At 52.0% G+C, this 27,153-nt stretch overlaps 9 protein-coding genes across 9 annotated transcripts; 4 read left to right on the top strand and 5 right to left on the bottom strand.

Moving 5' to 3' along the window:
• Positions 1-381: 381 nt before the first annotated feature.
• On the bottom strand, positions 382-2,913 carry AUEXF2481DRAFT_327219 (uncharacterized protein). The gene has a single exon (XM_013486702.1). It carries the CDS (start codon positions 2,503-2,505, stop codon positions 622-624), a length of 1,884 nt encoding a protein of 627 aa, XP_013342156.1. The 5' UTR covers positions 2,506-2,913; the 3' UTR covers positions 382-621.
• AUEXF2481DRAFT_31151 (uncharacterized protein) lies at positions 2,567-3,113 on the top strand (the record flags this gene model as incomplete). The annotated part of the gene is made up of 2 exons (XM_013486566.1): positions 2,567-2,896; positions 2,955-3,113. 2 exons carry the CDS (start codon positions 2,567-2,569, stop codon positions 3,111-3,113), a joined length of 489 nt encoding a protein of 162 aa, XP_013342020.1.
• A 207-nt stretch (positions 3,114-3,320) lies between these two features.
• AUEXF2481DRAFT_6649 (uncharacterized protein) lies at positions 3,321-5,429 on the bottom strand (the record flags this gene model as incomplete). Its single annotated transcript, XM_013486510.1, has 1 exon — positions 3,321-5,429. One exon carries the CDS (start codon positions 5,427-5,429, stop codon positions 3,321-3,323), a length of 2,109 nt encoding a protein of 702 aa, XP_013341964.1.
• Positions 5,409-7,555, top strand: AUEXF2481DRAFT_41814 (uncharacterized protein). Its single transcript, XM_013486614.1, has 3 exons — positions 5,409-5,770; positions 5,859-6,958; positions 7,028-7,555. Exons 1-3 carry the CDS (start codon positions 5,543-5,545, stop codon positions 7,206-7,208), a joined length of 1,509 nt encoding a protein of 502 aa, XP_013342068.1. The 5' UTR covers positions 5,409-5,542; the 3' UTR covers positions 7,209-7,555.
• Positions 7,556-7,802: 247 nt separating this feature from the next.
• Positions 7,803-9,810, bottom strand: AUEXF2481DRAFT_6647 (uncharacterized protein; the record flags this gene model as incomplete). The annotated part of the gene is made up of 2 exons (XM_013486509.1): positions 7,803-9,678; positions 9,731-9,810. The coding sequence occupies 2 exons, from the start codon at positions 9,808-9,810 to the stop codon at positions 7,803-7,805; spliced, it is 1,956 nt and encodes a 651-aa protein (XP_013341963.1).
• A 168-nt stretch (positions 9,811-9,978) lies between these two features.
• AUEXF2481DRAFT_99385 (uncharacterized protein) lies at positions 9,979-16,140 on the top strand (the record flags this gene model as incomplete). Its single annotated transcript, XM_013486701.1, has 2 exons — positions 9,979-10,497; positions 10,591-16,140. Exons 1-2 carry the CDS (start codon positions 10,192-10,194, stop codon positions 16,138-16,140), a joined length of 5,856 nt encoding a protein of 1,951 aa, XP_013342155.1. The 5' UTR covers positions 9,979-10,191.
• A 101-nt stretch (positions 16,141-16,241) lies between these two features.
• On the bottom strand, positions 16,242-17,370 carry AUEXF2481DRAFT_41811 (uncharacterized protein). The gene is made up of 3 exons (XM_013486613.1): positions 17,237-17,370; positions 16,685-17,150; positions 16,242-16,626 (listed from the first exon to the last, which is right to left on the bottom strand). The coding sequence occupies exons 1-3, from the start codon at positions 17,251-17,253 to the stop codon at positions 16,531-16,533; spliced, it is 579 nt and encodes a 192-aa protein (XP_013342067.1). The 5' UTR covers positions 17,254-17,370; the 3' UTR covers positions 16,242-16,530.
• Positions 17,371-17,542: 172 nt separating this feature from the next.
• On the top strand, positions 17,543-18,115 carry AUEXF2481DRAFT_327178 (uncharacterized protein). The gene has a single exon (XM_013486700.1). It carries the CDS (start codon positions 17,643-17,645, stop codon positions 17,964-17,966), a length of 324 nt encoding a protein of 107 aa, XP_013342154.1. The 5' UTR covers positions 17,543-17,642; the 3' UTR covers positions 17,967-18,115.
• Positions 18,116-18,820: 705 nt separating this feature from the next.
• On the bottom strand, positions 18,821-25,739 carry AUEXF2481DRAFT_99381 (uncharacterized protein; the record flags this gene model as incomplete). The annotated part of the gene is made up of 1 exon (XM_013486699.1): positions 18,821-25,739. The coding sequence occupies one exon, from the start codon at positions 25,737-25,739 to the stop codon at positions 19,254-19,256; it is 6,486 nt and encodes a 2,161-aa protein (XP_013342153.1). The 3' UTR covers positions 18,821-19,253.
• Between the last annotated feature and the right edge of the window lie 1,414 nt (positions 25,740-27,153).

Below are 27,153 nucleotides of genomic sequence, written 5' to 3'. Positions count from 1 at the left end.
AACATCCGACTGATCACATAGGGTTTCTTGCACCAGATCATAAGGATCCTGTAGCTAGCACTCAAAGAGGACGATTTTTCTGTTTTTAATAAAAGGATGGAAAAAACGCCGACCATTCTCATAATTAGAAACCCCGACCATTCTAAATTTTTTTTTGAAAAATTACCCGACCATTGAGAAGCAAACCCCGACCATTCGCGGAAAAAGTCCGACCATCCACCAAAGACTACTCGGACCATTAGAAGGAAACTCCGACTTATTCAACAGTAAAGTCCGACTAACCATGGAATATTGCGACAATTCGGTGAAATTAAATGACCGTTCGAGAGATTCGAAAAGTGATGAAAGGTAGCGACAATACAAAAGCCTATTAAAACCTATAGAAACCTATTAAAACCTATTAAAACCTATTAAAACCTATAAAACCCCTATAAAAACGTGGTTAAAACATGAAAGTGGAGAGGAGAGGGGTGAAATGCAACCTCACGAGAAAGCGAAATGAGAAGGCAACAAGGGTTGAATAGTTTGTGATGAAGTACGTCTAGATATCTATATTACATTGTTGGACATTTAGTCTGTGACTGCTCAATCATCCCCTCGTGGACAGCATAGTCATTATTTTCACGTAGGAGTCTGCTTTGCCTCTTCAACTCCCGACGGTTTCTCTGTTGCCTCGTTCTCTAGAGTCTCTGCAGGATTCACACTAGCATCCTTGGGATGCTCGGCGTCGCCAACGTTACGTTGATCAGCGGCGCGTTGCTCAAGTGTAGCATCTTCCTCGCCTTCGTCCTCGTTCATTGCCATACTCCAATATGCATCACTGATTTCATCAGCAGCTTCACGATCGGCAACTTCGCTTGCAGTAGGTCCGACAGGGACTTGAGCTCCTGGTGTCTTTTCTTCTTGCTGCAGGGATTGTGATGTCGTGGTTTCTGGCACGTCGGGCGTATTATCCACAGCCTTGGTAGCCTTCCACTTGGGTACTTTTATGCTCTCATAAGAGAGTATTTCACGGTATTCGCCTTGAGCGTAAGCAAGGAGGATGGGCTCGTTCATCTTGAAATCTAGACGTTTGTCACTGTTGACCTCAATCACCCGGGCGAATATGACAGTATGATCCCCAATTTCGAGTGACTTTTCAGGCATGGGCTGACATTTCAAGTGAGTTTTGATATGTCTACTCCTGATGTAAGGGGCGAGAGTGTTAAGGTGGGGGGTGGAACCCAGGCCGAGCTGTTGCAGGATAGCGAAAGGTTGATGAGGACGGACGTGAGGCTTTGCAAAGATGTCGGCGATCTGAGCACCGATTGCCGATGAACGGGGAATGTTGACGATGAATGGCTGACCGTTGATGATGCAGTCGAGTGTACTACTTGGACGGCGTATGCTGAAAGAGACGATGGGCTCTGGGTCAAGGGTGACAGAAGTGAAGGACGACAAGGTCATCCCCCGTAGGTTAGTGAAATCGTCATCTTTTCCTTTAGTGGTCAAAATGACGACACTAGAGGGGACACCGCGCATGGCAGTCCTGTATGCGCTTTTCAGCTCCCCGAGACCCAGCTGGACAGATTCCTGAGGCTGCTTCAAGTTCGTAGATGAGAGCTTTGAGTCCTCGACGGAGGATCCCTTGGTCAGCTCGCCCGCTTGCTCTTCAGGAGCGGTATGAATGGTACGGATGAAGTACCTCGCCGCCTCTACATTGACACGTTTGCCGGTCACGGTAAGAAGGTGCATTCCAGGCTTCGGAGACTTCTGGCTCGGAAGGGCAAAAGTCAATGCGACGTCGAAAGTAGTCTGGATGCGGAGCAACAACTCGTCCCCCTCCTCCTTGAGTAAGTTGGCAGTCTCAGCAGGGAGCTCGAGAGAGAGCTCCAGAGGTCTCAAGGGTTTGGGCAGGTCAATCGATGTGAAGTTGATGTTGGTCAGATGATCCTCACCGTCGGGCCATTGACTCAAGGCATCGGCAAGAGGTGAGAGCAAGTCTCGCTTCGCAACGGGGACAGAAAGACGGACTTTGACGCGACCATTGTTTCTAATCTTCTCTGTGGGCTCAATGAAGGCGCCGAGCTCGGCTCGTAGCCTAGGCAAGAACGTGGCATGCGCTTGCCACTTCTTCACGCGAGAGTGGTGGATGTTGAGGAACTTTGTTGCAAGACCCGTGTCTGTTTCTCCCAACGCAGTCGGGCCTTCGGGATCTCGTGCCCATATTTTGCGAATGCGCACGTCGTGGCCGTCTTCCGCGATGATGGTGGTCGGAACGAAGCATCGTCGTTGTTGATGTGTAGTGTTGGCGAGCGTAGACCAAGCGTGAAAGACCTTGTAGAAGCGACCAGTCGCCGGGCCTCTGACCATTGTGGCCATGGTCATACAATAGCCCAAGGAAGCAGCGTTCTGGAGTCGACTTCGAGCTTCCCACAGCTCGAGAAGGAGCGGTGAGGGCGCGGGGGCGGAGCGGAACTTGATCGCGTCTTGGCTTGTCCGACTGCCCGCAATTTTGAGATGCATGAGCCGTACAATTCATGCAATCGCCATATATCGTCCGCATCTCATACGAACGTCCGCCGCCATGCTTCTCAACCAGACTCCTCGCGCGAGCCTGCGCATCGCTTTTGCCTCGACACAACAAGTCCGCCATGCTTCACTGATGCGCCGCCCCAAGCGACCATACACCTTCACCCAACTCGTCACTCTCTCCGACGGCAGCACCTTTGTCCAGCGCACCACTAGCCCGCAGCCCGTATACCGTAGCACAAAAGATGTGCGCAACAACCCACTCTGGAACCCCAGTAGTCAGAAGCTGCTGAATGTCGAGGAGGATGAGGCCGGTCGTTTGAAGAGATTCAGAGGCCGCTTCGGTCGTGGCTGGGATGCCGAGGCTGCAGCCGGTGCCGAAGAGGTGTGTTTCTCGACGTGCTATATGCAAAGAGGGATCAAGTCACTGACACAATCATCAGGTCAGAGACGGCGAAGAAGCTCTTACTCCAGAGGAATCAGAAGAGTCTCTTCTCGACCTCATCTCGAACTACGGCAACGAGGCCGACGCCCAGGGCGAAGCTGCAGGCAAGAAGGAAGAGGTCAAGTCAAGCGGCAAGGGCAAGGGTGGTCAGAAGTAATTTCTCCATTCTTCAAGACATGTTTGTGCTTTTGGTCGTCAATGCATAGCGGGCGTTCTGGGTTGTATGCTATATGTACAAAAAGCTGGGCTGGAAATGGAGGAGTCGGTATATCGATACCCCTCGGGTGTTTATTACAAGTACAGGATTTGTCTCGACAACGACGACAAATGTTGGGTATTTTTCTTCATATCAAAAACTTTTTTCCTACACTGATGCGCCTGCCTCGATCGCCTTTGTTTCGATCGCGTCTAGGCCTTCGGGTCGGAACGGCCATTCAATGTACGCTCTTGTGAGCGCGTTCAATAATTCGAACGTGATGTCTCTGGTCAAGAGCAGCTTCGGGTCCAATCTTCCACCCAAAAGAGCATCTTTGAACGCGGGAACTACGAGGAACTCACGAGCTCCTGGACCAAGCCTGTCGATGGATTCCACCAGTGGCACTGCTGAATGGGTGAAAAGCGATTTGGCCAGACCACGCCTGATCTGGTCGGATTCGGTAGTGCCCATCAAGTCATCCCCAAGCGCTTCCTGTCTTGGCTTCAAGTCAAGCAGTTGCATTGGGAAGCGTGGCCAGAATTCCTCTTCCTTGGCCACGATGGCCTCATAGGGTCGTCGGTCCCATGCCATCGCTGGCCTCGCTTTGCAAAGCGCGAATATCTCGCTGAGCATGATGGTTATTGTCTTGCGCTTTTGCGAGTTTCTAACAAGCTTCCCTAGCATGCCGGTAAGCTGATCGCTGGTGGCAAGAAGGCGCGACTCCAAGCCAGCTAGTGTGTCTTCAGTCATATTGGCCTTCTTTGCAGCAAAGTCTTGTTCAAGGGCAATTTGAACACCCCAGACATCCAGGTAAAGTCTGCAAAAGTGTTGCTCCATCTCTGTCAGCGCTGCTTGGCTAGTGCTTGTGAGTTTGCATTTAGGCTTCAAGTCCCGGATGATCTGGATGCCCTGTTTCTGAGGAAGCGTAGCAGTTTGTTCCAGTTTCCTGAGAGATTCCTCATGGCGTGCCATAGTCTGGACACTCTGTTTCTGAGGAAGCGCGGCAATTTGTTCCAGTTTCTTGAGATGGTCCTCATGGCGTGCCATAAGCTCTTGTATTGGTCCAGCCTCGGGTAGACGAACGGGGTTATACGCGTCCAGACTTTCATCATCGGCTTCTAAGGCTTTCTTGTGCAGTTCCGGCCGACGGTGTTCAGGAAGGGCCATGTTGTTCTCCTCCATACGTGCAAGCACTTTCCGTGCGCCCCAAAGATCAAGTTCATGCTGCCGCTGGCGAGCAAAGAGGATCCTTTTCATGGCATCGGTACGAGAGAGTTGAGAGCGGTCGCCATTGACGACTTCTGCCAAATCAAAGGCCGACTCGAGATTGATAGAGTAACCCAGTCTGGTCAGGATGGAATCAGGCATAACAGTTGCCTTTATCTCGTCGGGAGTCCAGAGTAGGGCGCGGACCAAGCCGTAGCGTTGGAACATGTTGTTCGTCTGAGCGAATTCGGCCATTTGAAGCAGTATCAGATTGGGGAAATGGACAGCGTTAGAAGTCTGGCGAACGCCACCGTAGCGACGGACCAGACTCCCGATAACGAGCAGCGAGTTGTTTGGTTCGCGCAGACGGGGATCGTTGGCAGGCAGGGGGTCTCTCTTTGGCAAGAGATGATCGTTGAAGATCTTGTCATATGTTTCAAAGTAGTCCTTTGGGTGAGCGCCCGATAGGGTGGTGTGACGGTAGGCAGAGTCCTTCTGTTCCAGCAGAGGATTGATGAAGTCGTCCAGATAACGCTCGTCTGGCTCCAGAAGGACATGGCGTCGTGGCTTGAGGTAATGGTGGATCTTCTGCGACCACAGACATGCGCCAGGGTGGATGTCGATGATGTCGCAGCCCTTGTACTTGTCGAGGTCTGGACCAAGGTAGTTGAGAATGTCGTCGCACAGTGCAGGGCTGACGACGTCGACAGTGTCTGGGTATTTGTCCTTGCCAGCGGGGCCAACGGGCTTGTGTCGACCGAGGGTTTTGGCCAGAGTGTCGCCTAGTGGAAAGTCCTGGTGAGGGTAGTAGGTGTAACGGTTTCGATATGAGGCGAGGTTCTTGTAGCGGGGAGTTTCCGACACGTCCTTTGCCCTCGGCTCGTCATTGGGAGCTTCATTGGGAGCTTCATCGGGTACAGAGGCCTTCTTTGGCTTCTTGACCTTTTTCAGTTGCGACACGGCAGCGGCTACCTGGGCCTGCTTCGACCTTGTGCCCTTTTTCTCTGCCGCCCTTGCGACTTTGGCAAGACCCGAAGCTATTGCAGCGGCCCGGGTTATGGGCGGGCTCATTGCTTGTCGCTGGATGATTGGCGAGGTCGCAAGCAGCGAGAAGCGACAGACCATCAACGTCTTTTTTGGACGCGAGAGGCTTCGTCATTGCTGCCCTGTTGTTCCCCCTCCACATGCCCCTCGATTCACGTCCTTGTCCTCTTGCCGACAACACATGCGCCAACCACTATCCCGCCTCTGCCCCACCTAGATATTACGCTGCATACCACTCTCACCCCAGACCAAGCATGAGTGCGCCCAAGAGCGTCGAGCAAATCGTGACCGCGGCGTCCAACTTCGACCATGCGGCCAACATCCCCCTCAACATGGCCCTGCGCACCGCCCAGAACATGACCAGCCAAGTGAGGTGATCCGAAAGACTCTGCTCAGGAGATGCGAGTCTATCTCTCCTTACAAAAGTCGCCCCGTCCTAATCTCTGAGCCCCCCAGGCCAACGACTACGAGCGCGATGGAAACCTACAAGACGCCTACCTATTCCTCTACCGCCATGCCGACTTCTTCTTCACCCACATCTCGAAACACCCGGATGCGAAGAAGCCAGACTTCAAGCCGCAGATGGCTCGCGCCCGCGACGACGTCAAGGCTGATCTGTCGCGCATGGAGGCCCTGAAGCCCGACATTACAAAGCGCTACCAAAAGTACCAGGACCTCGTCAAGAGGAGGACCGATTCAAAGTCACATCGAGAGCCAGCTCCCGCGCCGGAAGACTCGCTTGTGCTGAGTGCCGGTGAGCACAAGGACATAGCCCTACAACTGGCCAACCGCGAGCTACGGAGAAGGAGAAAGGACCCTCGCGACGACAACTCTGTCATGGACGACCTGAGCCGTGGAATACAGCATCTGGGCCGACGTATCGATGCTCCTCGACAATCTCGTCAATCTCACTCATCCTCACAAGCATCGTCGGCATACCACTACCCTGCAGTACCATCGACTCATGGCTCTGTTCCGCAGTCGTCAGCATCTCTTGCACCCAGTCGGCCTCCCAAGAATCACCTGTCCACCTACGGTGCACCCCCACCACTACCTTCAAAGACGGGCCAATCTGCTCCCCCTCTACCGCTCAAGGCAAACGCACCACCCCCACCGCCAAAACAAGACCTCTCCAACTCCCAATCCTACACGTTCCAACAAGCCGCCTACACCGAAAACGGCACCCCTCTCCGCACCCTCTTCCTCCCCACCGCCCTCCGCACCTCCTTCGTCGCCCTCGCCCACCCAAACACTTGCTCCAATCTCGAAACCTGCGGCATCCTCTGCGGCACCCTGATCTCAAACGCCCTCTTCATCTCCCACCTCGTCATCCCAGATCAAACAGCAACTTCTGACACTTGTGAAACCACCGATGTGGGAGAGACTGAATTGTTTGATCATGTAGATAATGAGGGCTTGATGGTTTGTGGTTGGATACATACACATCCCACCCAGACTTGTTTCTTGTCTTCGAGGGACTTGCATACTAGTGTGGGCTATCAGGTCATGTTGCCAGAAAGTGTTGCTATTGTTTGTGCGCCATCTAAATCTCCCGAGTAAGTTGTTGACTCTCGATTCCGATCCAGACTCTGATGAGTAGGATCATTACTGATCAGAGGAAACAGTCATGGTATCTTCCGTCTCACAGACCCCCCGGGCAAAGAAGCGATTCTGAATTGTCACAAGCCTGGTATTTTCCATCCTCACGACGAGGGAAATCTATACACGGATGCATTGAGACCTGGTCATGTTTCCGAATTGTCAGGCTTGCAGTTTCAAGTCGTGGATCTGAGGAAGAAGAAGTAAGACTGGGTATAGCAAGAGTATGTTACTTCAAAGGAAGATGGAAGATTATCGTATTCGTCTTTCAAAAATGTCCCGACAAAGATACACGCCTCCAAATCACACAGCCACAAACAAGACTGCATGATTACAAGAGGCAAAATTGTCGAATATCCCTCTTATCCACCAAACCCCCCTTCTTTCCTACTACCTCTGTGAGGTGTGTGGACGAGAGAAATGACTTGGTTTACCATGAAAGGCTTGGACTAGAGTGCATGTTTTGATGTTCCGCGTGGAATACTGAGCAAGGATCATGGCTCTTGAATCAATGCTCCACCTTGCAACGCGGTTTGTTTGTTTGTGTGTGTGTGTGTGTGTGTGTGTGTGTGTGTGTGTGTGTGTGTGTGTGTATACATGTCGCAATTACACGAGTTGAGAGGCAGAGGGGAAAAAGTGGTTCAGACCTTCTTTGGGTCCTGAGGTTATTGCTTTCGTGATTGAAAGAGAAGAAGAGCAAGAAAGAAACAAGTTGGGTATATCCATTCGTGCAGACGTCGATTCTGTCCCTCCTAAAACTCCCTTTTCATGTTGATGATTACTTTGATGCATGTTAGTCGTCTAACCGGCGAATCCAACTCTTTTCTTGGTCGCTGCTGGCGCGAAACCGTTGGTCCTGGTACCCATGTTATCGAGAAGACGATCCATGCCACCAAGATCCAGCTCTCCACGGTCTAGTAGTTGCTGGTCAAAGACGCTGGCACCATTACCTGCTCCGGCTGTTGCTTGTGCGAAAATTGACTTGGCAGGTGTCTGTGGGCGCATCGACTGGACTATGATAAGACGGTACTCGCCAGCGACGGCAAAGTCACGCTGTGATATGGCGCCCAGATTGAGTGCTGTAGAGCGAACAGGGAATTGTGTGACGCCATTGAGGATCTCACCAGAAAGGTCCAAGCCTTCAATGTGCGAAATTCCTGGTCCATAAAGAGATCCAATATCCTTACCGCTACTGTTGAGGCTACGCTGCCAGAGAGAGGCAAGGCTCGAGATGTGGTATGCGTCACTACCATACCACAAGACGATTGAATCATCAAGCGATCCATGGCTACCAGAAGTCGCGACTGCACACACGCCGCCCCTGGCTGTGGTCGTTGCTGACGCAGCAGACTTCGTAGCGCCAAAGAGAGATTCTTGTCGTTGCTGACGCGTATTGGGCGTTGATGGTGCAAGACCTTGAGTGGACCTAGACTTGAGTTCTGTTGCAGGCGCAGCATCTGCACTACCGATGAAGCCTTGGATAGCGAATGTGTTCATCTTTTTCTGTGTGACAGCGTCAATGTCCCACACTCCCCATTCACCACGATCCAACAGAACCAAAGCAGCCCTAGCACCAGAGATCCAAGCGACATCGACAATCTTTCTTCTTTGAGCAAGGCCAGGGAAATTGCTTGTGGCTCCCTTGGGCATTTGGAAGGCAGTGTTGAAAGCCGATATCCATGCACCCGTCGCGACAGGTGTGTCGGCCGTGGAAGCGCGAGATGACGGACGGCCTTTAGGTGCGAGTGGGTCGTAGATCTTCAAGGTCCCCTTGACATCGGCAACAAGAAGGCGCGAATGCTGGCGGGAGGGGTATTGAGCGGTGCTGAAGCGCAGACATTGTGAAGAGGAAGATAGAGGTACTGCGTGGAAAGGCACAACGGCTTTGGGGATTGTGCCGCCCGTCAAATCGTTGAAAGCGATGGGAATGCGGTAGAAGGTGAGAGTCTCGAGATGAGCCGAGGTCGATGAAGCGACAAGCAGATCAAGCCTTTCATTGTCTGCAGCGGACTGTTGCTGCGGTCGGTCGAGGTCCATGTGATCGCCGGCGACAGGCAAGGCGGAGCTGCTTGTCCACGTTAGGGCAATGTCTCTGGCCATAGCTGAAGAGGAAGCCGATGGGCTGAGTTCACAGATCTGAGCACCCAGGCGACCATTTCGTTTAGTGGTCGCTGATGGAGGGGTCAGAGGCAGTGTGATCAGACGCACTGACGCATCTGCGCAGGCCACGACCAGGACGATACGTTGCTTGACTATGAGGGGTATCTGTGTCTTTGATTGCAGCGTGGTAGAGGGCTGAGGGATGTTTGGCAGGGCCAGGTGTATGACCGGACTGCCAAAGGACAGTTTCAGCTCTTGGGCGAACGATGGGTACGGCTCGTCTTCGTCCAGCTCTTCATCTTCGGCCTCGTAACGCGGCTTGTCCTTGGCCGGGATGTCTTCGATGACTGTATCTTTGTGCATGTCTATGGGCAGGTTCCATTCCATGTGCTTTGTATGTGAGCCTGATATTTCAGTTACGCGCTCCGTGACGGCGCGCGAGGTAGCCGACAGTGGCCTGCCGCCTCTCCAAAGGATGTGAAGGCCGTCGTCATATCCGGACACGATAATGTCAGCACCTCGCGGGCTCTGAACAGGGTAGATTTTGGTGACGTTCAAACGGTGTGGGCATTCGTAGCTATGCACTTTTGTTAACATGCGTAGATGGACATAACAAGACGTGCGCATACTTGAGGTGCATCTGCCTGCCATGGCGAGAAACTCGTGGCTTCTGCAGTTTCGCAGACGAGTCATAATAAGATGTTGTCATTGTTGCTGCGAGAATTGGAAGAGGAAAGGTCGATGGTCAAGTTGCTGCTGCTTGGGCGAGGAAGCTGTTGACGCGCCGAGAGGAAAGTGCAACCGAGCCAGCGCGTCCACCATGAGAAACATTCTACACATGAACGCCAGAGTCCAACACTGCTGTCGGTCCATACCCATTCAATCGTCGACTGCAACATTCGCGGGAATCTATAACTCGTGGTCGAACTTCCACTACTGGCACAGACTGAAGTTTTGTCGACTTCACTCATCCTCCATCAACAATACACAACAAACATCTGCCTCCACCGCCTGACCAATGAACTTCCAATAAAACATCGATACATTCGACGATAATGTGTGCACTTTTCGCCACATCATATCTTGATTTATGGCCGACTTTGTCTCATTGGGCATCCACCGCCCCTCGGCTCTGCCCTACCTGATATCTGAATCTGTTCTTCCTGAGCCTCCCAATTCAGGGGACTATACCTGGAAAGTCTATCCAAATTCCTCGAACGATTCAGAAGATGAAGTCTTATATACTTCTAATTGCGTCGTCTGGTCACAAGATGGCCATGTCCGGAAGGTCTTCAACTTCGATTCTATGAAGCAACCCGTTGGTCACGCTCTGATCACACGCTTCCGCAACGATCTGCCTACCAAGGGTTCTGCCGAGACTACTGGTCCAGACAATGTCATCTCTTATGCGTCAACGGCATACGCTTCGAGATGGGGTACTAAGCCTCAGCGAGATCCAAGACATCTGCTGTCGTTGAGCAGTAACGAGCCACACAGCTTCAACCGCGCTCTTGTCATCGTCTTGAAAACTGAGATGCATATCCACTACCTCTCGGGCTCGACCCATGTAGTGAACGTGCCCTTCGATGTTGAAAAGGCATTTCCCGCTATTGATGGTCTGGTCATGCAGAGGAAGTCTACTGTATCTGCGAGAGGGCCACCGACGCCTACCATTCCTGCTCCACCACCAAACTCGTTTGCTTCTTCACAGCCGTATCTGTTCTCTCAGACCAGGTCTCCTGAGATAAGAGCCAATCGGTACCGTCCGAGCGTCCTGCCTCCAAGTCCATCAACACACTTCAATCTTGATGCTCTGTTCCAGGATCTTACCAAGGGCTCGGACTCGCAAATCATCGATGAGCTGCCTCGATTCTATTCATTGGAAAACCCACTGTCAGATTTAGCACCCGTTTCGCACGCCAGTGTTTGTCGCCAACCTCGCTTTCCTCGTCCCGGCGCTCCCAATGCTCCCATTGTGGAGTATGACATGCTCGACCCTGCGGAAGAGCTTGTTTATGTATCGTCACAGGACGAGCTTGCTGAAACTGCAGAATCTACTGACGCTCCCTTGTTCTTGATGGTCACAGTGAATAGAGAGCTAGGTCAGATCACGGTGTGGCAAGCATGGTACTTGCAGCCTCCTAAGCTTTCTGACCTTTTGTCCCAACGTGCAGCACATCGAGCAGCGAAGGCTAAGCGCCCCAGTTCTGTGATGACTAGCCGCACAGCAGGCGCTTCTACTCCTGCTTTGAAGCATCGCGATCATCGCGATAGGGTACGAGAAAGCTTTGCTGCGTCTACGAGATTATCTGTCGCTTCAACCACAAGACCTTCAAAAGATGATGAGGAGGAAGTTATGGCATCTCAAATGGACCCGGAATATCTGCTTAAGAAACCTTCTAGCGGTACCAGGCGAGTGAGCTCCATTCTCTCACGCGGTGATGTTGGTCACTCAGACCCTTCCATCAAACAGACCGCTCTCGGTGCTAGCTTTAGTGGTGCTGGACGTCGTTACCCTTCCATGGGGAGCTTTACTGATCGTGATCGCCGGAGTTTTGGCGCCAACCAAGTGCTCCGCAAGAGTCGCGCGTCGACACCAGGAAGTCTCTTCAGCAAAAGCATTGGACCGGACGATGCTACTGAGATCGAAAACAGTCGAAATCAAGATTACAATGACGAGTATGAGAGTGCCGAGCGACTGATTGGCGCAACCCACAAGTCCGCTGGTACAGAATCTGTGCTAGGCTCGTCGCCTGATGGGCTCCGGAAGGAGCTCGTTATACGCAAGCTAGATGTCTTCATGACAGATGTGTCGAATTTTGGGTCGGCTGCGATCGAGGACCTAATCAAAGTGTCTCCATTGATCCATCCTTCTCAGTCAGAGCAAAACAACTGTCTGATTTCGATCTACATCCTCGATAAGTCTTCAGGGTCTATGACGACAGTAAAATTGCGTGTACAGAAGAGGCACGAATCTGGATCCCAACCTGGCAGATACGATCTAGCGCGATATATGCCTATACCGTTTCTCTGCGACCGAAACATGACTCACAACATCACCGATATCACCAAGATTCAAGACGGAAGAGCCACAGCTATTGCCCACCTTTCAGCTACTTCACAAGAACTTGGCATCATCCCTGCGCGAGGGGTTACATGGTCATTGCCGATATCATCCCAAATGCGTACATCACACCCATCTCGTGTTGCAAGTATCCTGCAATCATCCAGCAGTGACAAGCAGGCCTCACAACCACTTCATTGGCCTTGTACACTACAGTACCCTGGAAACCAAGGCAAAGTCACGGTCGTCTCTTCAGATGGCTTCGAAAACCGCTTCCAGGTACGGCTGAGTCCTAGATCGACCGCCGTGCGCCACGTTCTCGAACTTTGCCAGTCAGTACTTCCAACAAAAGAGGGAGGCTCGATTGCTGCTATTTGGTGTAACATACATCACCGTTTTGCAAGCGAGGGAACACAACTTACCAGTGGACTCGATGTCGAGTGGGAAGCGTTGATCGTAGCCCTCTTTGCATTTGCGGCTGGCTCCATCGGAAGAGCCTTGCGAGGTAACCAGAGAAGTAAGTCTTCGACGGTGGATGGGTCACGACTCGGTACATACGGCAGCCAATTACGGTCTCGCAGTCTGGAATCGGATCTTGACAAGCTCACCTCGCCTGCATGGAACTGGCTCGAGAAGCCTACTACGAACGTAAAGCTTAGTGCCGTTACTCCAAGATCAAGACTCAGAACTCCCCGAAGCACACATAAACCCAAGAAGCACCCCTTCTCGCTGATAGAATACGAGACAATGGCCCGTCATCTATTGCACGACATCGCTGTGGATGAGTTGGACTGGTTAGTGTCCCCGGAAGCCGCTGATTCGCGTTATCTATGTTGCACCAAGATAATGCTGGTGCTGTACCTTTTTAGAGAAGAGCGCAAACTCAGCTCGCTTTCAGATGACGCGGGTAGGATCGTTGCTGGCTCTCTTTGTGCCATCATTGCCCAATTTGGGCAGTGGCTGTCACTTGACTCATGGTCTAACAGATCTGGCGCCTACCTTGAGATGGAAGGTGAGATTAGTGATTGGGACTTGTCCTCATCCATGATGAACACGTCCGTCAAAGCCTTACAAGATTCTTGCCCCCTGCCTCGGTCCGTTTTTGCTTGGGTCGAAAAGAGCTTCGTTCAGGGAGTAGCGAATCCCTTCTTGAGCCTGGAAACGATAGCCGCTTTGGGGTTGGAGTCACCGCTCACCACAACTTCAAAACTTACGAGCGAGATTTTGCCTCGACTCAGTTCTTTGCGATCGTTAGCAGCTCGTTTCCCGACCATCAAAACCACACCCAGCGCGTTGGTAGAGATGATGAAGCAGGTTAACCTTGGCCCCGGTGCCTTCGAAACTCTTCCAGAGGGAGTGCTTGCCCCACTCCGTGAGGCTATCACTCGTTGTCAGACATCACCCCCTACAACATGGTCTGCTGATCTTCTAGAATTCATTGCGCGGGAGGACCTGATCGGGCTGTCACAACTGAACAAGGACGCTAATCGTCCATCAAGTCGAGGAGCGCCTCCTAATGTTTTAGTCCCACACGACGTACAGACAATTTATAGTTCTGCCGATCGTGCTCCTCTCACGGCCAAAACGCACGAAGCAGAGAGGCACGCAGTGATCTCGCTCATTTTCTCCGAGGATCGCCGCTTTGTCGATGCTGCCCGGTTGATGAACCCGACTGCGGTCCAGATAGCTGAGTGTGCACCACAACCTGAATGGTCGGAGGTTGAGCATCTTGAGCAACAGAAACGGGTCATGCAGTGGGTTATGGTACGAACACTTGCACTTTCGCCAGGAGATGGTATGATTCACTTCGAAAGTCAGCGACCTCTTCTTTCGGAAAAGTTCCAAATCAAAGGCTTCAGCACATCTTGTCAGATGAAGCCGATGGACACCACCATCAGCGCCGATCGAAGTGGGTTCACTGAAGAGAAATTTGCATGGACTTTCTTCCATGCAGGTGTCTCGGCAGGACTGAGCATTTCGCGAAATGCTACGGGTATAGATACTTCGTGGATTGTCTTCAACAAACCTGCAGAACTCAGTAACCGACATGCCGGGTTTCTTCTGGCGCTCGGTATCAACGGCCATCTCAGGACTCTTGCCAAATGGCTTGCGTTCAAATATCTGACACCAAAACATAACATGACTTCTATCGGCCTCCTTTTGGGCTTGTCAGCGTCGTATCTTGGAACAATGGACACCCTTCTCACTCGAATGTTGTCTGTACACATCACAAGAATGCTGCCGCATGGAGCTGCCGAGCTTAACGTCTCGCCTAGTACGCAGACTGCCGGACTGATGGGTATCGGTTTAGTGTACTATGATACGCAGCATCGAAGAATGAGTGAGATCATGCTTTCCGAGGTCGAACATCGGGAAATCGAGGATCCCGGAAGTACAATGGAACAGCTGCGTGACGAATCTTACCGACTTGCTGCCGGCTTTGCCCTTGGATACATCAATATAGGAAAGGGTCGCGACTTGCGTGGTCTTCATGGTATGAACTTGCTAGAGCGGTTGCTGACGGTCGCTATTGGACCTCGACCAGTCGAGCTTGTTCATGTCGTTGACAAAGCCACTGCTGGTGCAGTCATCGCGATCACTTTGATCTACATGAAGACTGGTGATCGGTCGGTAGCTCGAAAGATAGACATTCCGGATACACTTGCCCAGCTCGAGCATTGTCGGCCAGACATGTTGCTTCTTCGTACTGTTGCGAGCCATCTTATCTTGTGGGACGAGATCACTGATGAGCCGGACTGGATCCGCAGGAACCTTCCTGTCGAGTATGCGAATCGCTATTACGGTCATGTTCCCAAACCTTCGATGAACATGAGCACCCTTCCTCAACTACGCAGTAAGGACGTTCCGGTGTTCAATATTCTGACTGGTCTTGCCTGGAGTCTAGCGTTGAGATTTGCGGGCAGTGGTAACCAACGAGCACGGGATCAGGTAATCTCGGTTCTCAAGGCGTTCATTGCAGTGACAAAGCAGGATACCTTCTTCTATGACGCGAAATTGGCCAGAGCGACAGTCAAGCGATGTATTGATGTGCTTACGCTTGCCATAGCAACCATCATGGCAGGCACTGGCGATCTGCAAAGCTTTAGATATCTGCGTTCATTGCATGGTCGAGTTGACTCAGAAACCACGTACGGCTCCCACCTGGCAGCTCATCTTGCAATCGGCACATTGTTCTTGGGCGGCGGTACATACACGTTCGGGACCTCTGACTTTGCGATCGCATCTCTGATGTGTGCGTTCTATCCTCTCTTCCCTAGCGATGTCTTGGACAACAGGGTACACTTGCAGGCTTTCAGACACTTCTGGGTCTTCGCGGCCGAGCCTCGCTGTATCGTGGTGCAAGACATTGACACTAAGCGGCCTATTCATGTCAAGCTCCGAGTCACCACGCGAAACGGAAAGCAGCAACAGATGACTTCCCCATGCTTGCTACCCGAATTGGGCACCATATCGCGTATCAGCACAGATGATCCAGCATACTGGCAGGTCACACTAGACTTTGCTGCGAACCCGAAACATCTTGCTACCTTCCGTCGCTCGCAAACGGTCTACGTGCGTCGTTGTCCGCCAGGTGAAGCTTCGAACAGTGTCTTTAGTACAACACTTTCGGCTCTCATAGACGCTCAATCTAGTCTCGGTGGTCGCCAGATGTGGGAGTGGATTATCAACCTTCCTGCATTTGAAGATTTTGATCAGGCGGACTTTGGTCTCATACTGCCTACTGATCCGCGCAGCGCTACTCATCTGGACGATAAATTGACAGCTGTAGATAGTAGGTTAGTGTTGAGCCGTAGTGTGGACTCGAGAAAGGCGGATGCTTTGTGGAGCTTGAGGTTGCTATTTGAATGGGCACAAGATGCCATGGACAATGGTGATGGCAGGTTGAGGTGGATAGGCAAGCACGTGGTCGATATGCTACAGGCAAGAGTTACAGAGAGTTCGAGCAGCTCATGAACAGAATAGCTCAAGCAAAGTTCGAATATTTGACCTCTGCCCGAATTCATAGCTATGCTCCTTTGAAACTTGATAGTCGGCAAAGTGAGAAATCTTCTTCTTGCGGTATGTATATGTACAGTGGAACTCTCTCGAGGAGGCTGACCAGGCGACCTTAGCTGGTTGCTGTCTACAGTAGTCATACGGTCGGGGTTGCATAGACCTCGACCAACATCCCTCGGTAGCTCGAGTGCTTGACCCGAAGTACGTCGATGCTGGGCGTGCATGGTATGATGCGGATGGTTTTCTCTCAGATTGTCGTCTGTGAGGCGTGTTCCCCTCTTTCTTGTTGGTCGAAAGCCTCCAGTCGTCAGATATGTCGTTGGTGATCTCCTGATTTCCAGTCGTCTTTCAGTCGCTGGGCTCAGCGGTCTTGCCCTCAGCCTTGTCCTTTCTGCGCATACCAACGTCCCAGTTGTAGACGCGTGCAGTAGCGACCTCGAGTGTCTGTTTCAAAGAACGTCAGCATCCCGTCCTTCCTCCAGGTAGAGACAAGCAAACTCACCGTAATTTGTTCTCTCAAGAAATCCATATCTTCCTCTGCATGTTCCAACCCACTCTTAGCCGCCTCCAACTTGCCCACCAACAACTCCTCCGCCTCCTCCATCGGATAAGCCAACATGACATTAGCCCCCAGCCACAAGTACACCTCATCAGTCTTTGGCACCTTGGCCTTTGCAAACAGTGTATCATTCAATTCAAAGAAACTCTCCAATTCCTCTGCATTTTCATCCCTGCTCTTCAAGAATCTGACCGTATCCAAGGTCTTTGAAATATCGGGAATCTTTTCGCGAAGACCGGTTGCGCGACGAGATGTGTTTACTTCCATGAATTGGTACTTTTGGATCATTTCGGTAAAGGACTTTAGGGTTGGCTCTACTTCTGCGCGGGTGGTGCAGTAGTCTGATACATTGTCGACGAAAGGGGCGTAGGGGATACCGCGGGGGTTTGTGGGTGCGTCGCTTTTCTTGCTGTATATTGAATACAATAGTTAGTCGGGTGCGTGTCTCAAGAGTGCAGTTTGTGGTGTGGGGGGTGAGATTGGTGATGCGCGAACGTTGTTGTGGTCGCCATATTTGCGATTTGTTGTTGACAGAATGTGGATTGATTAACGTTGTAGTCTCGATTTCTTGGAGCGCTCTTGCTTATTTGCGACCTTTGTTTCTGAGCGCATGTGAATGTTGCTTCGGGATGTGGAAGTTACGTCGTGTTTGGAAGCTGTTTGCTCTTCTCTTGCACAAGCAGATATGTACATTGTGCTTCCCGATTATGCCAGCATATCTTATGCACATGTACGTACCTGCGAGACGCTTACCTGCTCAGAGCACAGGCCATACCAGCCATCAACCTCATCTGCTTACATCAAGACTCCCATCCAAAAGTGATGATGCGTTCATGTCGGCTCCCTCAACCCGCCATGCTCCACCCCACTAGCATGCAACTCCAAGATCAAACATCCCTGTATGCATACAGTAGTCTTCTTCTATCTTTGTGTAACGACAGGGTGTAAATCAAGATATCAGGACCATAATATTGCATATACGATTGTCGTGACTATCGAAGGATCACGCTTGAGTATTGCTTACATGCAGCCGAAAAAGGTAAATCATCCGGGTGTTTTCTGCACAAGCACTCTCGTTCTGCTCTTGTTTTTCGGTTGCTCCTTCATGTTTTTTTACGCTTCATGGCTTTCTGTCTTCTTTGGGCGGTGGGATCCACAGTCGCCTTTCACATGCGTTCCGGCTTTAATCCAATGTGGACGGTCTAGGGCTTCGGCGCGGCCGTAGAAAGGAAAGTGGATACTGGCCGTGGTGGGAATGAGCTATCTGTCACTGCCGCTGGTACCCGGCTCCTACGTGAGTCCTTCTCCGGAGTCCCCAGGGTGGAGGGGGTGCCCGTGCAAGGCGTTCTGTTGTTGTCACTGCTGTCTGCTCTCAGCTCTTGCGATTCAGGCCATCTTAGGTACAGTATCATGTACTTTGTACCTGTTCCTCTCAGCCTTTGGGGTCCGATCAGCCACACCTCCCTCGCAGAACACGCCATTGATATAATGGTGGAGGATCTGGATCGCAGATAAGGGCTGTGATCATTGCAGTCTCACGGAGCTTGAAGGCCAATGTTGATCCAGCATCTCTGCCGCGGGTCTATCGGACCCCTGAGTAAGGTTTGCGACTATGGATGTGAATCCTTGGACACTTGGTATGTAGGGCAAGGGGTGGCGGTGGTCGTCCTTGACATGGTGCAAACGACAGGTGACAGTATTTGGCATGTAACCCATGTACTCGAGTACGAGTTCATGAAGCGGTTTGACAATATTAGTTACTGACGATCCCTGAGATGATCGGTTACCACAGCATATCTGCCGATCGATGGTCAACTGAAGAAATGACGAGAGCGCAAACATACTTGAAGTGCTGAGGTCAAGTCCATCACATTGAGTAGGGTAGTAAATCGTTTCCAGACAAGGGAAGTGATAAGGGAAGAGCGGCTTAGTGTAAGACATAGTCCAGCGGCGCAATAGCCTTACTTTTGGCAAAAGGAAAAGAACTACGCGAAGTAAATCGAGAAGGAACTACTCAAGACGAAGGGAAAGAGTCATCAACGGAGGAAAGAAGTCACTTGAAGAGTAGCGGATATGTTTGTAGTAAAGAACAATCGAATTGGAAACACTATGTATTGACAAAGATAAGAAAACCGGGATTGACCTCTCGCACTGTGTAGTGTGATCGTGAACCTCTCCAGGAGAACAGAAAGAGAAAAAAACAGGTTTATCCGTCTAGCGAGCCGACACCTGTATCGTCGCAAGCAGGTCGCAGAGAAACATAAGAATTGAAGACAGGAAACGAAGCCACAGGCGGCGAGAGAGTGAGAGAAGAGAACAAGAAAGACTAGACAGCCACAAGACTTTCACTCAGCCCAAGCAAAAACAATGTTAGTCACCTAGATATTACATCCTCTTCGTCACAGGATAGGGTGTCGGAGTCGCAGTCAACCTCAGCCCAAGGTGACCATCGCCTCTCAGCATCCAAGCCTGAGCACCCTCTCACTGCTTCTTTTTGTAGTTTGTGTTTGGTTCAGATCTTGAGACCGTCTTGAATAAGCTTGCCAAGTTCCTGTGCGTGAGGCTCCTTCATCATGGTGAAATGGTTGCCGCCCATGACACCGTACTTCATGTTGCTTCCACACAGCTGAGCCCAACCATTGTCGGTGAAGTCAGTGCGGTGGTTCAACAACCACTTCATGGGTGCAGGGTCCTCCTCCTCAGCTGGGGGAGGACGCGGGTCACCAGCGTTACCAGCAACACCATCACGGCACCAGATAGCGTAAGTCTTGATAGGCTTTATCGAAGGCTGAGGCTCGTAGTCAGATAGCGAACGGATGGCGGCAGTGAAGTGAGGAAGCAGCCACTTGGGAGTTTTGGATGCATCACCTGTACCAAGGAGACCGATCTCGTTGAAGAAGACGTGGAGACGCTGAGGCAGGGGTGCAAGATTGACAGGGCAGGGAGAGTCAAGGAGTAGTAAACGGTCGACCTCTTCGCCATTGGCAAGCAGAGCCTGAGCAACGGCGTAAGCGATGACACCTCCAGCGGACCATCCGCCGATGATGTATGGTCCCTGAGGCTGACGTCTCTTAATCTCAGCGAGATAGATGAGCGATACAGTCTCAATGCCGCAAGTCCAATCGGTAGGGTTCTTCATGAATGGGCAGTTGAGTCCGAAAGCGGCGACATCTGGGCCAATGTTGGGGATGCTGACATAAGATGTAGCAGAGCCAGAGCCATCGGGCAAGAAGAAGATCTTCTTGGTAGCAATCTTAGCATTGCCTTGGAGGAGGACTGATGTTGCGGCAGGGAACTTGGAGAGATCAGTAAGCCTGGCGTTGACTTTATCAAGTTGAGGCGAGGTCTGCTTTGTGCTCTTAGGTACAGAGGCAGCCTTAGCTTTGGGCTGCGGGCGCATACCGAGCGCGTTTTCAATGTCCAAAATGGTGGAGTTGGTCATGAGGAAAGTGGAGGGAAGATCGACGCCAGTCTTCTCGCGAAGTTCACTGAGAATGGTCAAGCTCATCAAAGAGTCCATGCCGAGCTCAGAAAGATCTGCCTCGTCAGTGAGTTCAGAGCTGTCGATGCCCATCTCCTGGACAATGATATGGCGGGCCAGGCTGACTTCGCCAACCTCAGAGTCAGGAATTTCGCGGATGGGTGAGTCAATGTCAGGCTTCCCAGCGTCACTGGCAGCAGTGCTGGGGGCAGAGCTGGCAGGAGTACTGAGGTCGTCCTCATACGGGGTAGCGATGTCAGAAGGCTCAGAATCGTCCTCAGAGTCATCTTCGACAGGACCGACATTGCCATCGAATTGAGAGAAGTACTTCTTCATCTCGCCAACAGTGGGATAGTCAGTGAAAAGTGTAGGGCTGATCTCCATGTCAAGGTCCTCTCTAAACTTGGCAGAGATAGTCAAAGACATGAGAGAATCAACTCCCAGGTTCTCAAAGGCGGCCTCTTCAACGAGTTCAGACTGCTCAACATCGGTCTCGGTAGCGATGATCTGCATGACACGGGACGTGATGGTAGAGCCCTGAGGCTTCTTGGTAACGGCCTTCTTCGGAGCCTTAGCAGCCTTGACGACAGGCTTGGGAGCTTGTGCCTTAGGTGCGACAGTCTTAGGAGCGGTAATTGCCTTGGGAGCAGCAGCAGCAGGAGCAGCGGTCTTAGTGGGCGTACCGACCTTCTGAGGAGGCAAGAAAACGTTCAGGACGCGACGAGGGATCTGTTGGAATTTCAGACCACCACAGACAGCAACAATCTCGTCTCCCTCCATGATGTAAACATCACCTTGGTAGACGTTGCCAGGCTTGGGAAGCATGCGAACGTAAGAGCGGTAGTTGCCCTCGGGAGTCATCTGTTTGGCGATTCTCATTGAACCCCAGCCATGGGAAATACAGACGTTGTTGTCGGAGTCAATCAAGTCGGTGGCATTGACGATGAATCCAGAGATATGGCACATGCTGTCGATCTGGTAAGGTGCTTGGTACCAATCACCATCTGCAGGACCATTTTGGAACTTGATAGAGGCAGTAGCCTCTGTGGTCTGGCTGTTGACAATGACTTCCTCCATGCCGCGGTATTTCTCGTTGTAGTTGACGAAGCACTTGAAGAGCTTGTAAGCCATACCACGCTGCATGACGTGTGCCTCCTGAGTCTTGGTCTTGGCCTTGAGTACATCGACCTGGGACTTGACCATGAAGTTGATGCGGTCCCACTCGTCGGTCCACGAGCTGATGTCCTCAAACTTGACGAGACAGTGCGCATGCTCCTGGATGAGCTTACCCTCGGGGGTGACGCTGCTGAACTTCAGACGAGCAACACCCTCATCAAGATCTGCCTTGGCCTCGAGCTGAATGTGCTGGCCCTCGGCAGGTTGCTCCATCTTCGCAATGAACGGCTTAGGCACTTCCATCTCGCAGACGTTCATACCTATCTTAGGTGCAGAAGGTCTGAGTTGCTTGTAGAGGTAGTCACAGACGGTCAATGCCATATCAGCGTATAAAGACGAGGGGCAGAGAGCAGTGTCGTTAACCTGATGGCCAATGACTGCTTGGAAGAGCTTGGGTTCTGCGACATTTGACTGAATGACGACAACACCGGAGTTGGCCTCGAACTCCTCGTGCACGACCTTCTGGCAGGAGGTCGAGAGACGCTTGGCAGGCTTCTCGACGACTGGGACAGCCTGTGGGGCGGCATCGATAGTCTTCTGAGCCTCGCGAACCTCACCCTTGGTCAGGGTCCAGTTGTTATGGTAATCGAGCCAATACTTCTTGTTGTCGAAAGAGTAGGTAGGTAGAGGAAGAAGCTCTTGAGCATCGTTGAACTCGCGGTGGTATTCGTCAAAGTTGATCTGGACGCCAGCGTTGAAGAGAGCGCAGACGCTGGTGGCGATGGTCTTCCAGGGATCCTCGTTGCGACGAAGTGAAGGAGCAGTGGTGGTAGCACCGACTGAAGCCTTGACCATGCCTGAGCATACGGGGTGAGCACCGACCTCGAGCCAAGCGGTCTTCTCGTCAAAGACCTTCTCCTTCTGACCACTAGCAAGAGCAGTCCAGAAGTTGACAGTCTCTCTGGCATGTCTAGCAAGGTAATCGGGACCGATAATACCCGCATCACGGATCAAGTCACCCGAGAGGGGAGAAAGGACTGGCACCAAAGGCTTGTTGAAGGTAGCAGAGGAAGCGACCTTCTTGAAGGACTCGAGAATAGGGTCAACCTGGGCGGAGTGGAAGGCGAAGGGGACGTTGAGCTTGGTAGCCTTGAAGCCACGAGCAGAGAGCGCATCATTAGCGGCGCCAACAACCTCACCACTGCCGCAAAGGACTGTCTCCTCAGGTCCATTGATGCATGCAATCTCGGTCATCTTAGGTCCGAGGACACTACGAATGGCCTCAGCACCACCCTTGACAGCAAGCATGCCGTGAGTGTGAGGGGTGCAGTCCTTGACAAGGAGCTCTGCTCGGCGACCAACGAGCATGATCATGTCGCTGGCGGAAATGACACCAGCGACGTGAAGAGCGGCATACTCGCCCAAGCTGTGACCGATGACAGCGGTGGGGGTGATACCCCAAGAAGCCCACATACGGGCAAGGGCGACCTGGATACAAGCCATACCCAGCTGAACCTTGACAGGAGAGAGAGTAGCAACATCAGTGCCGTCAAGCAGCTCGATGAAAGAAGGCAGACCTTGGATAACAGCCATGTTATCGAGCTGGTCGATATCATCGCGGAAAGGCTTCAGGTCCTGGTAGAGCTTCTGACCGAGAGCAGTGTACTGCGATCCCTGACCAGTGAAGCAGAACGCGGTCTTAGTAGGAACCATAGGGACGGGGTTGTAAGTATCCTTGAGCTGAGCCTGAAGGGTGTCGCTGACCTTAGCAATATCACTGATGGGGAAAGCGATGCGGTAGTTGTGCTGAATACGACGAGCAGTCGAGGTATAGGACAGGTCGGGCAGACTAGTCTCAGGGTTCTCGGCCAGGTAGCCTTGAAGGCGCAAAATGTTGCTCTTCAGAGCAGCGATAGAGCGGGCAGTGACGGTGACAGGAAGTGTACCTCTGGGGTCAACAGCCTTGGGCGCCTCGCGAATAGGTCCGTCCTCAAGCAGAATAGCGGTGTTACCACCGGCAGCAGAGAAATTGTTGAGGAAAATCTTACGCTTCTCGGCTCCATGACGAGGGAAGGCGGTATGTGTTTGAGGGATGTTGACATTACGATCCTTCAGATCTTTAGGGAAAGTCTTGTTGATTTCACCCTTGATGCCAACGTTGGCAGGAATGGCGTTCTTCTTCATCATCATCAAGACCTTGCAGAGGGAGTTGATACCGGAAGCAGCCTCACCGTGACCAATGTTGGCCTTGATGGCACCCAGGTACAGCTTCTGCTCAGGCTTACGTTGACGGTGACGAGGAGCGAAAACATTCGTGACCGAGGTCATCTCAATACCATCACCAGCCTGAGTACCAGTACCGTGCATTTCGACGTAGCTGATCTCGTGTGCATCGACTCCGGCGTTTGCAAGAACCTTCTTGTAGAGGAATTCCTGAGCACCTGCGTGAGGGTGAGTGATGGAGACTGCCTCAGCAGAGTGGTTGGTAGCAGCGCCAAGAATGCATCCAAGAATGTTGTCTTTGTCGGCGAGAGCGTCCTCGTATCTCTTGAGAACAACCGTTCCAACACCGTCACCACGACAGTAGCCATCGGCAGCATTGTCGTAGGTCTTGCAAGAACCAGTCTTGGACAAGAATTGACCCTTGGAGAGACCAGAGAAAATGTCGGGGTTGGTGAGGACGTTAAGACCACCGGCACAGGCAGTGTCACAGTCGCCAGCCCACAGAGAAGTGCAAGCAAGCTGGATGGCAGCCAGAGACGACGAGCAAGCAGTGTCGATCGAGTACGAAGGACCACTGAACTTGAAGTAGTAGTTGATGCGACCAGGAGCGAAGGCACGCACACCACCAGTGATGAAGTAAGTGTCAACGTTCTCGGAAGCATTGATCTCGCGCCAATCATCAGAAGTCTGACCATAGAAGGTACCAATGCGGTGGAGTTTGGTGGAGGGAGTGCGGTTGGGAACGTAACCAGATTGCTCAAGAGCCTCGTACGCAGTGACAAGAGCCAAACGGCCCATGGGATCAGTCTGTGCAGCCTCGCGAGGAGACATGTTGAAGAAGCGGGGGTCGAAAAGACCAGGCTCGTCGATGAAGCAACCGAAAGGAGTGTGCGATTTGTTCTTGCCCTTTCCGGAAGGGTCGCAGTGAGCATCGGCATCGAAACGATCGGCCGGGACCTTGCGGTGAACATCAAGACCCTTCTCGAGAAGCTCCCAAAGAGCCTCAGTGCTGGCAGCACTAGGGAAACGACCCGACATACCAACGATGGCAATCTTGTCGTTCTGAGTGCGGCCGTGGGTAGCGTCAGTGACGGCGGACTCCCAAGAAGAATGGTCTACGAGAGAGACCAAAGACTGACCACCAGCCTTGATGGCAGAGACAAGGCTGTTGGAGACATTACTAACACCAATACAGAAGACCTTGGCAGGGGCATTGGTGCTAGCAGTGATCTGGGAAACACTCTCCTCGAGAAGGCTGTTCCAGCTGACTGGGGCTCTGAGCATATCGTTCAAGGACAACTTGAAGAGCTCGTAGGTGTTCTCCGCGATGTGGCACATACCAGTCGAGCCGGAGTGAATCAAAGATCGAGGCTGGTAAGCCTGAAGGAACTTTGCAGACTCCTCACCAATGATGGCCTCGATATCAGCATTGCTGTACAGATGTTCGGCATGGTAAGGGGCGTAGACAGGAATCTTGACGCGGTTGTTCTTGCGAACAGCCTCAGACTCCTCGAAGAAACGCTTGGTTGTGGTAGGAGGACCGCTGATGGTGATGGCCATAGTGCTGACGGCACTGATGTAGGCATGACTGGTGATTGGAATACCGGCAGACTCGTGAAAGGCGTGGAGAGCATCCTTGGCGGTCTGCTCGTTGATGCCAGTAACGATGGTAGACCAGCTCTCCTTTGACATGAGATCCTGACCCAATGCAGTTCGAGCGCTGTTGACGCGAACACCAGTACGGAAGGCGACGCGAACAGTCTCGACACCGAGAGTGACAAGTTCGTCGAGAGTTCTGGCGGAAGCAACTGCAGCAGCGGCGAGAGAACCGGTGCAGAGAGCGAGAATACGTGTGTTGGCTGCAGGGGGGAGTTCGTTGGTGTTCTCGGAGAAGTAACCGATGTAGTGGCCAAGTTGAGCAATGGATACCATGACACTCTCGAGGTGAGGCAACTTCAACCCCTTCTCATAGTACAGATCTACCAAGTTGTTGAGGGTCATGAAATCCGGGATGGCATCGCGCTGAGGGCGGGAGAGTTGGGCGATTTCTCCACGCAGAGCAACAACGGTGCGTTCGAGGAAGTTGAGGACAAGAGCATTCTTGGTTCTCAAGACCACTTTGCGGAGCAGAGGGTATTGTTCAGCGGTCTGATCACCGAAAAGAAGGACGTTCGACATCTTGGTGAAGGTATACTGGCTTGCAGTGTGGGTATTGGGAGAGTAAATGGATTTGAGATCAGTGTAAAGGAAGAACGATGGATGAGCGAGTCGATATCCAAATGGATTGGCTGAGGTCGACGAAATGTGATGCTGCAGACGAATAAAGGCGAGCTTTGGACTGACAGAGACTGTGGCTGGGAGTGGTACTATGCAAAGAAACGAAATGTGGAATACTTGAGAGGTGGGCTGGACGTCTCGAAGTAAGAAGAGATGATGGACTGAATGATGAAAGGAAACACAGAGCTTGGGAATGAAGAGGGTATATATTGTCGACTCTTGCAGGGTGCTGGGGTGTTTTCGGAGGTAAAGCCAGTTGCATGGGATCGAGCGATTGTGTATGGAGACCACTAGTACCGGCAGCGGATCTTCGCGAAGCACTGATACTGCGAGGCTACAGTCACCACCTCACAGCCGCCGGGACGTGTACAGCTAGCCTCGATCCACGTTCCTGACGTGAGGAGAGTGATGTCGACGAGCAGCGGAATTCCGCTGAGGGGTCCACTCGTACGGTATGGGCACTAGCCAGCAGAATGCCATGCAGTCTCGCAGGAATCTCCGACCATACTATTGATAGGCGCAGGCAAGCGAGCCCGACTGAGTTCAGCGACTGGATAGCGTCAAGTCGAAACCAGATAAGAAACGTGAGACGATGCTGGGTTACAGCGATCTGAGGTGTGGAGAGCCGCAGCTCGAAGTCCGTATTCCCTTGCGTTGTTGCTCGAACCAGTAAGGTCGGCTTGACAGAAATAGAGAACGCTCAGCAAGGTTGCAGAACATGCAGCGAGTGAATCTTACACCACCAGGATGCCACTAATCTTGATGTTGGGTCCGGAAAATTATTGCCACGTCCGACATGCTTGGGGAACGTGCATGGCCGCGAAAGTCAAGCCGGTACACAGACAGATGTTGCCACCGGAGGTTCACTAGTCCATTATGTGATTTGGAAATGGAAGACACAGCTGAAGTGCATTGAAGTCGACAACCCTAATTCCGTGATTTGTTCGCCTACGATCATAGGATAGATGATCGCTGTTTTAGAAACCTCGCCCAGGAGCGGTGGTGTAGCTGAGGGCTGGAAGTACAGCACGGTCGACCGTGTCGCATCATCATGTCAGAAAGACCAAACTACTCTGGCAGCACCAGGCTGAGGAGAGGGTACACGGGTTGGATCTGCTATACGACAACACAACCATGGAAGCTGTAGAGAAACTTGAGGCGGCCATTGTTTGTGGGGTTTCTATGGATAGCCGATTTTGACAGTGCGCTGGTGTCCGGGACCGTGAAAGCATCATTCAATCCCGGCTTGCCGTAGCTTGGCACCCGGCAGCTTCTTCGCACGTTGCTCTGTCTCAACCGTGTCACAACATTTTGA

The sequence above is a fragment of the Aureobasidium subglaciale genome, assembly GCF_000721755.1.
Source record: "Aureobasidium subglaciale EXF-2481 unplaced genomic scaffold scaffold_16, whole genome shotgun sequence".
NCBI classification, from domain to species: Eukaryota; Fungi; Ascomycota; class Dothideomycetes; order Dothideales; family Saccotheciaceae; genus Aureobasidium; species Aureobasidium subglaciale.
The sequence above is the reverse complement of the archived record's forward strand: the minus strand, read 5'-3'. Positions and strand labels throughout refer to the sequence as shown.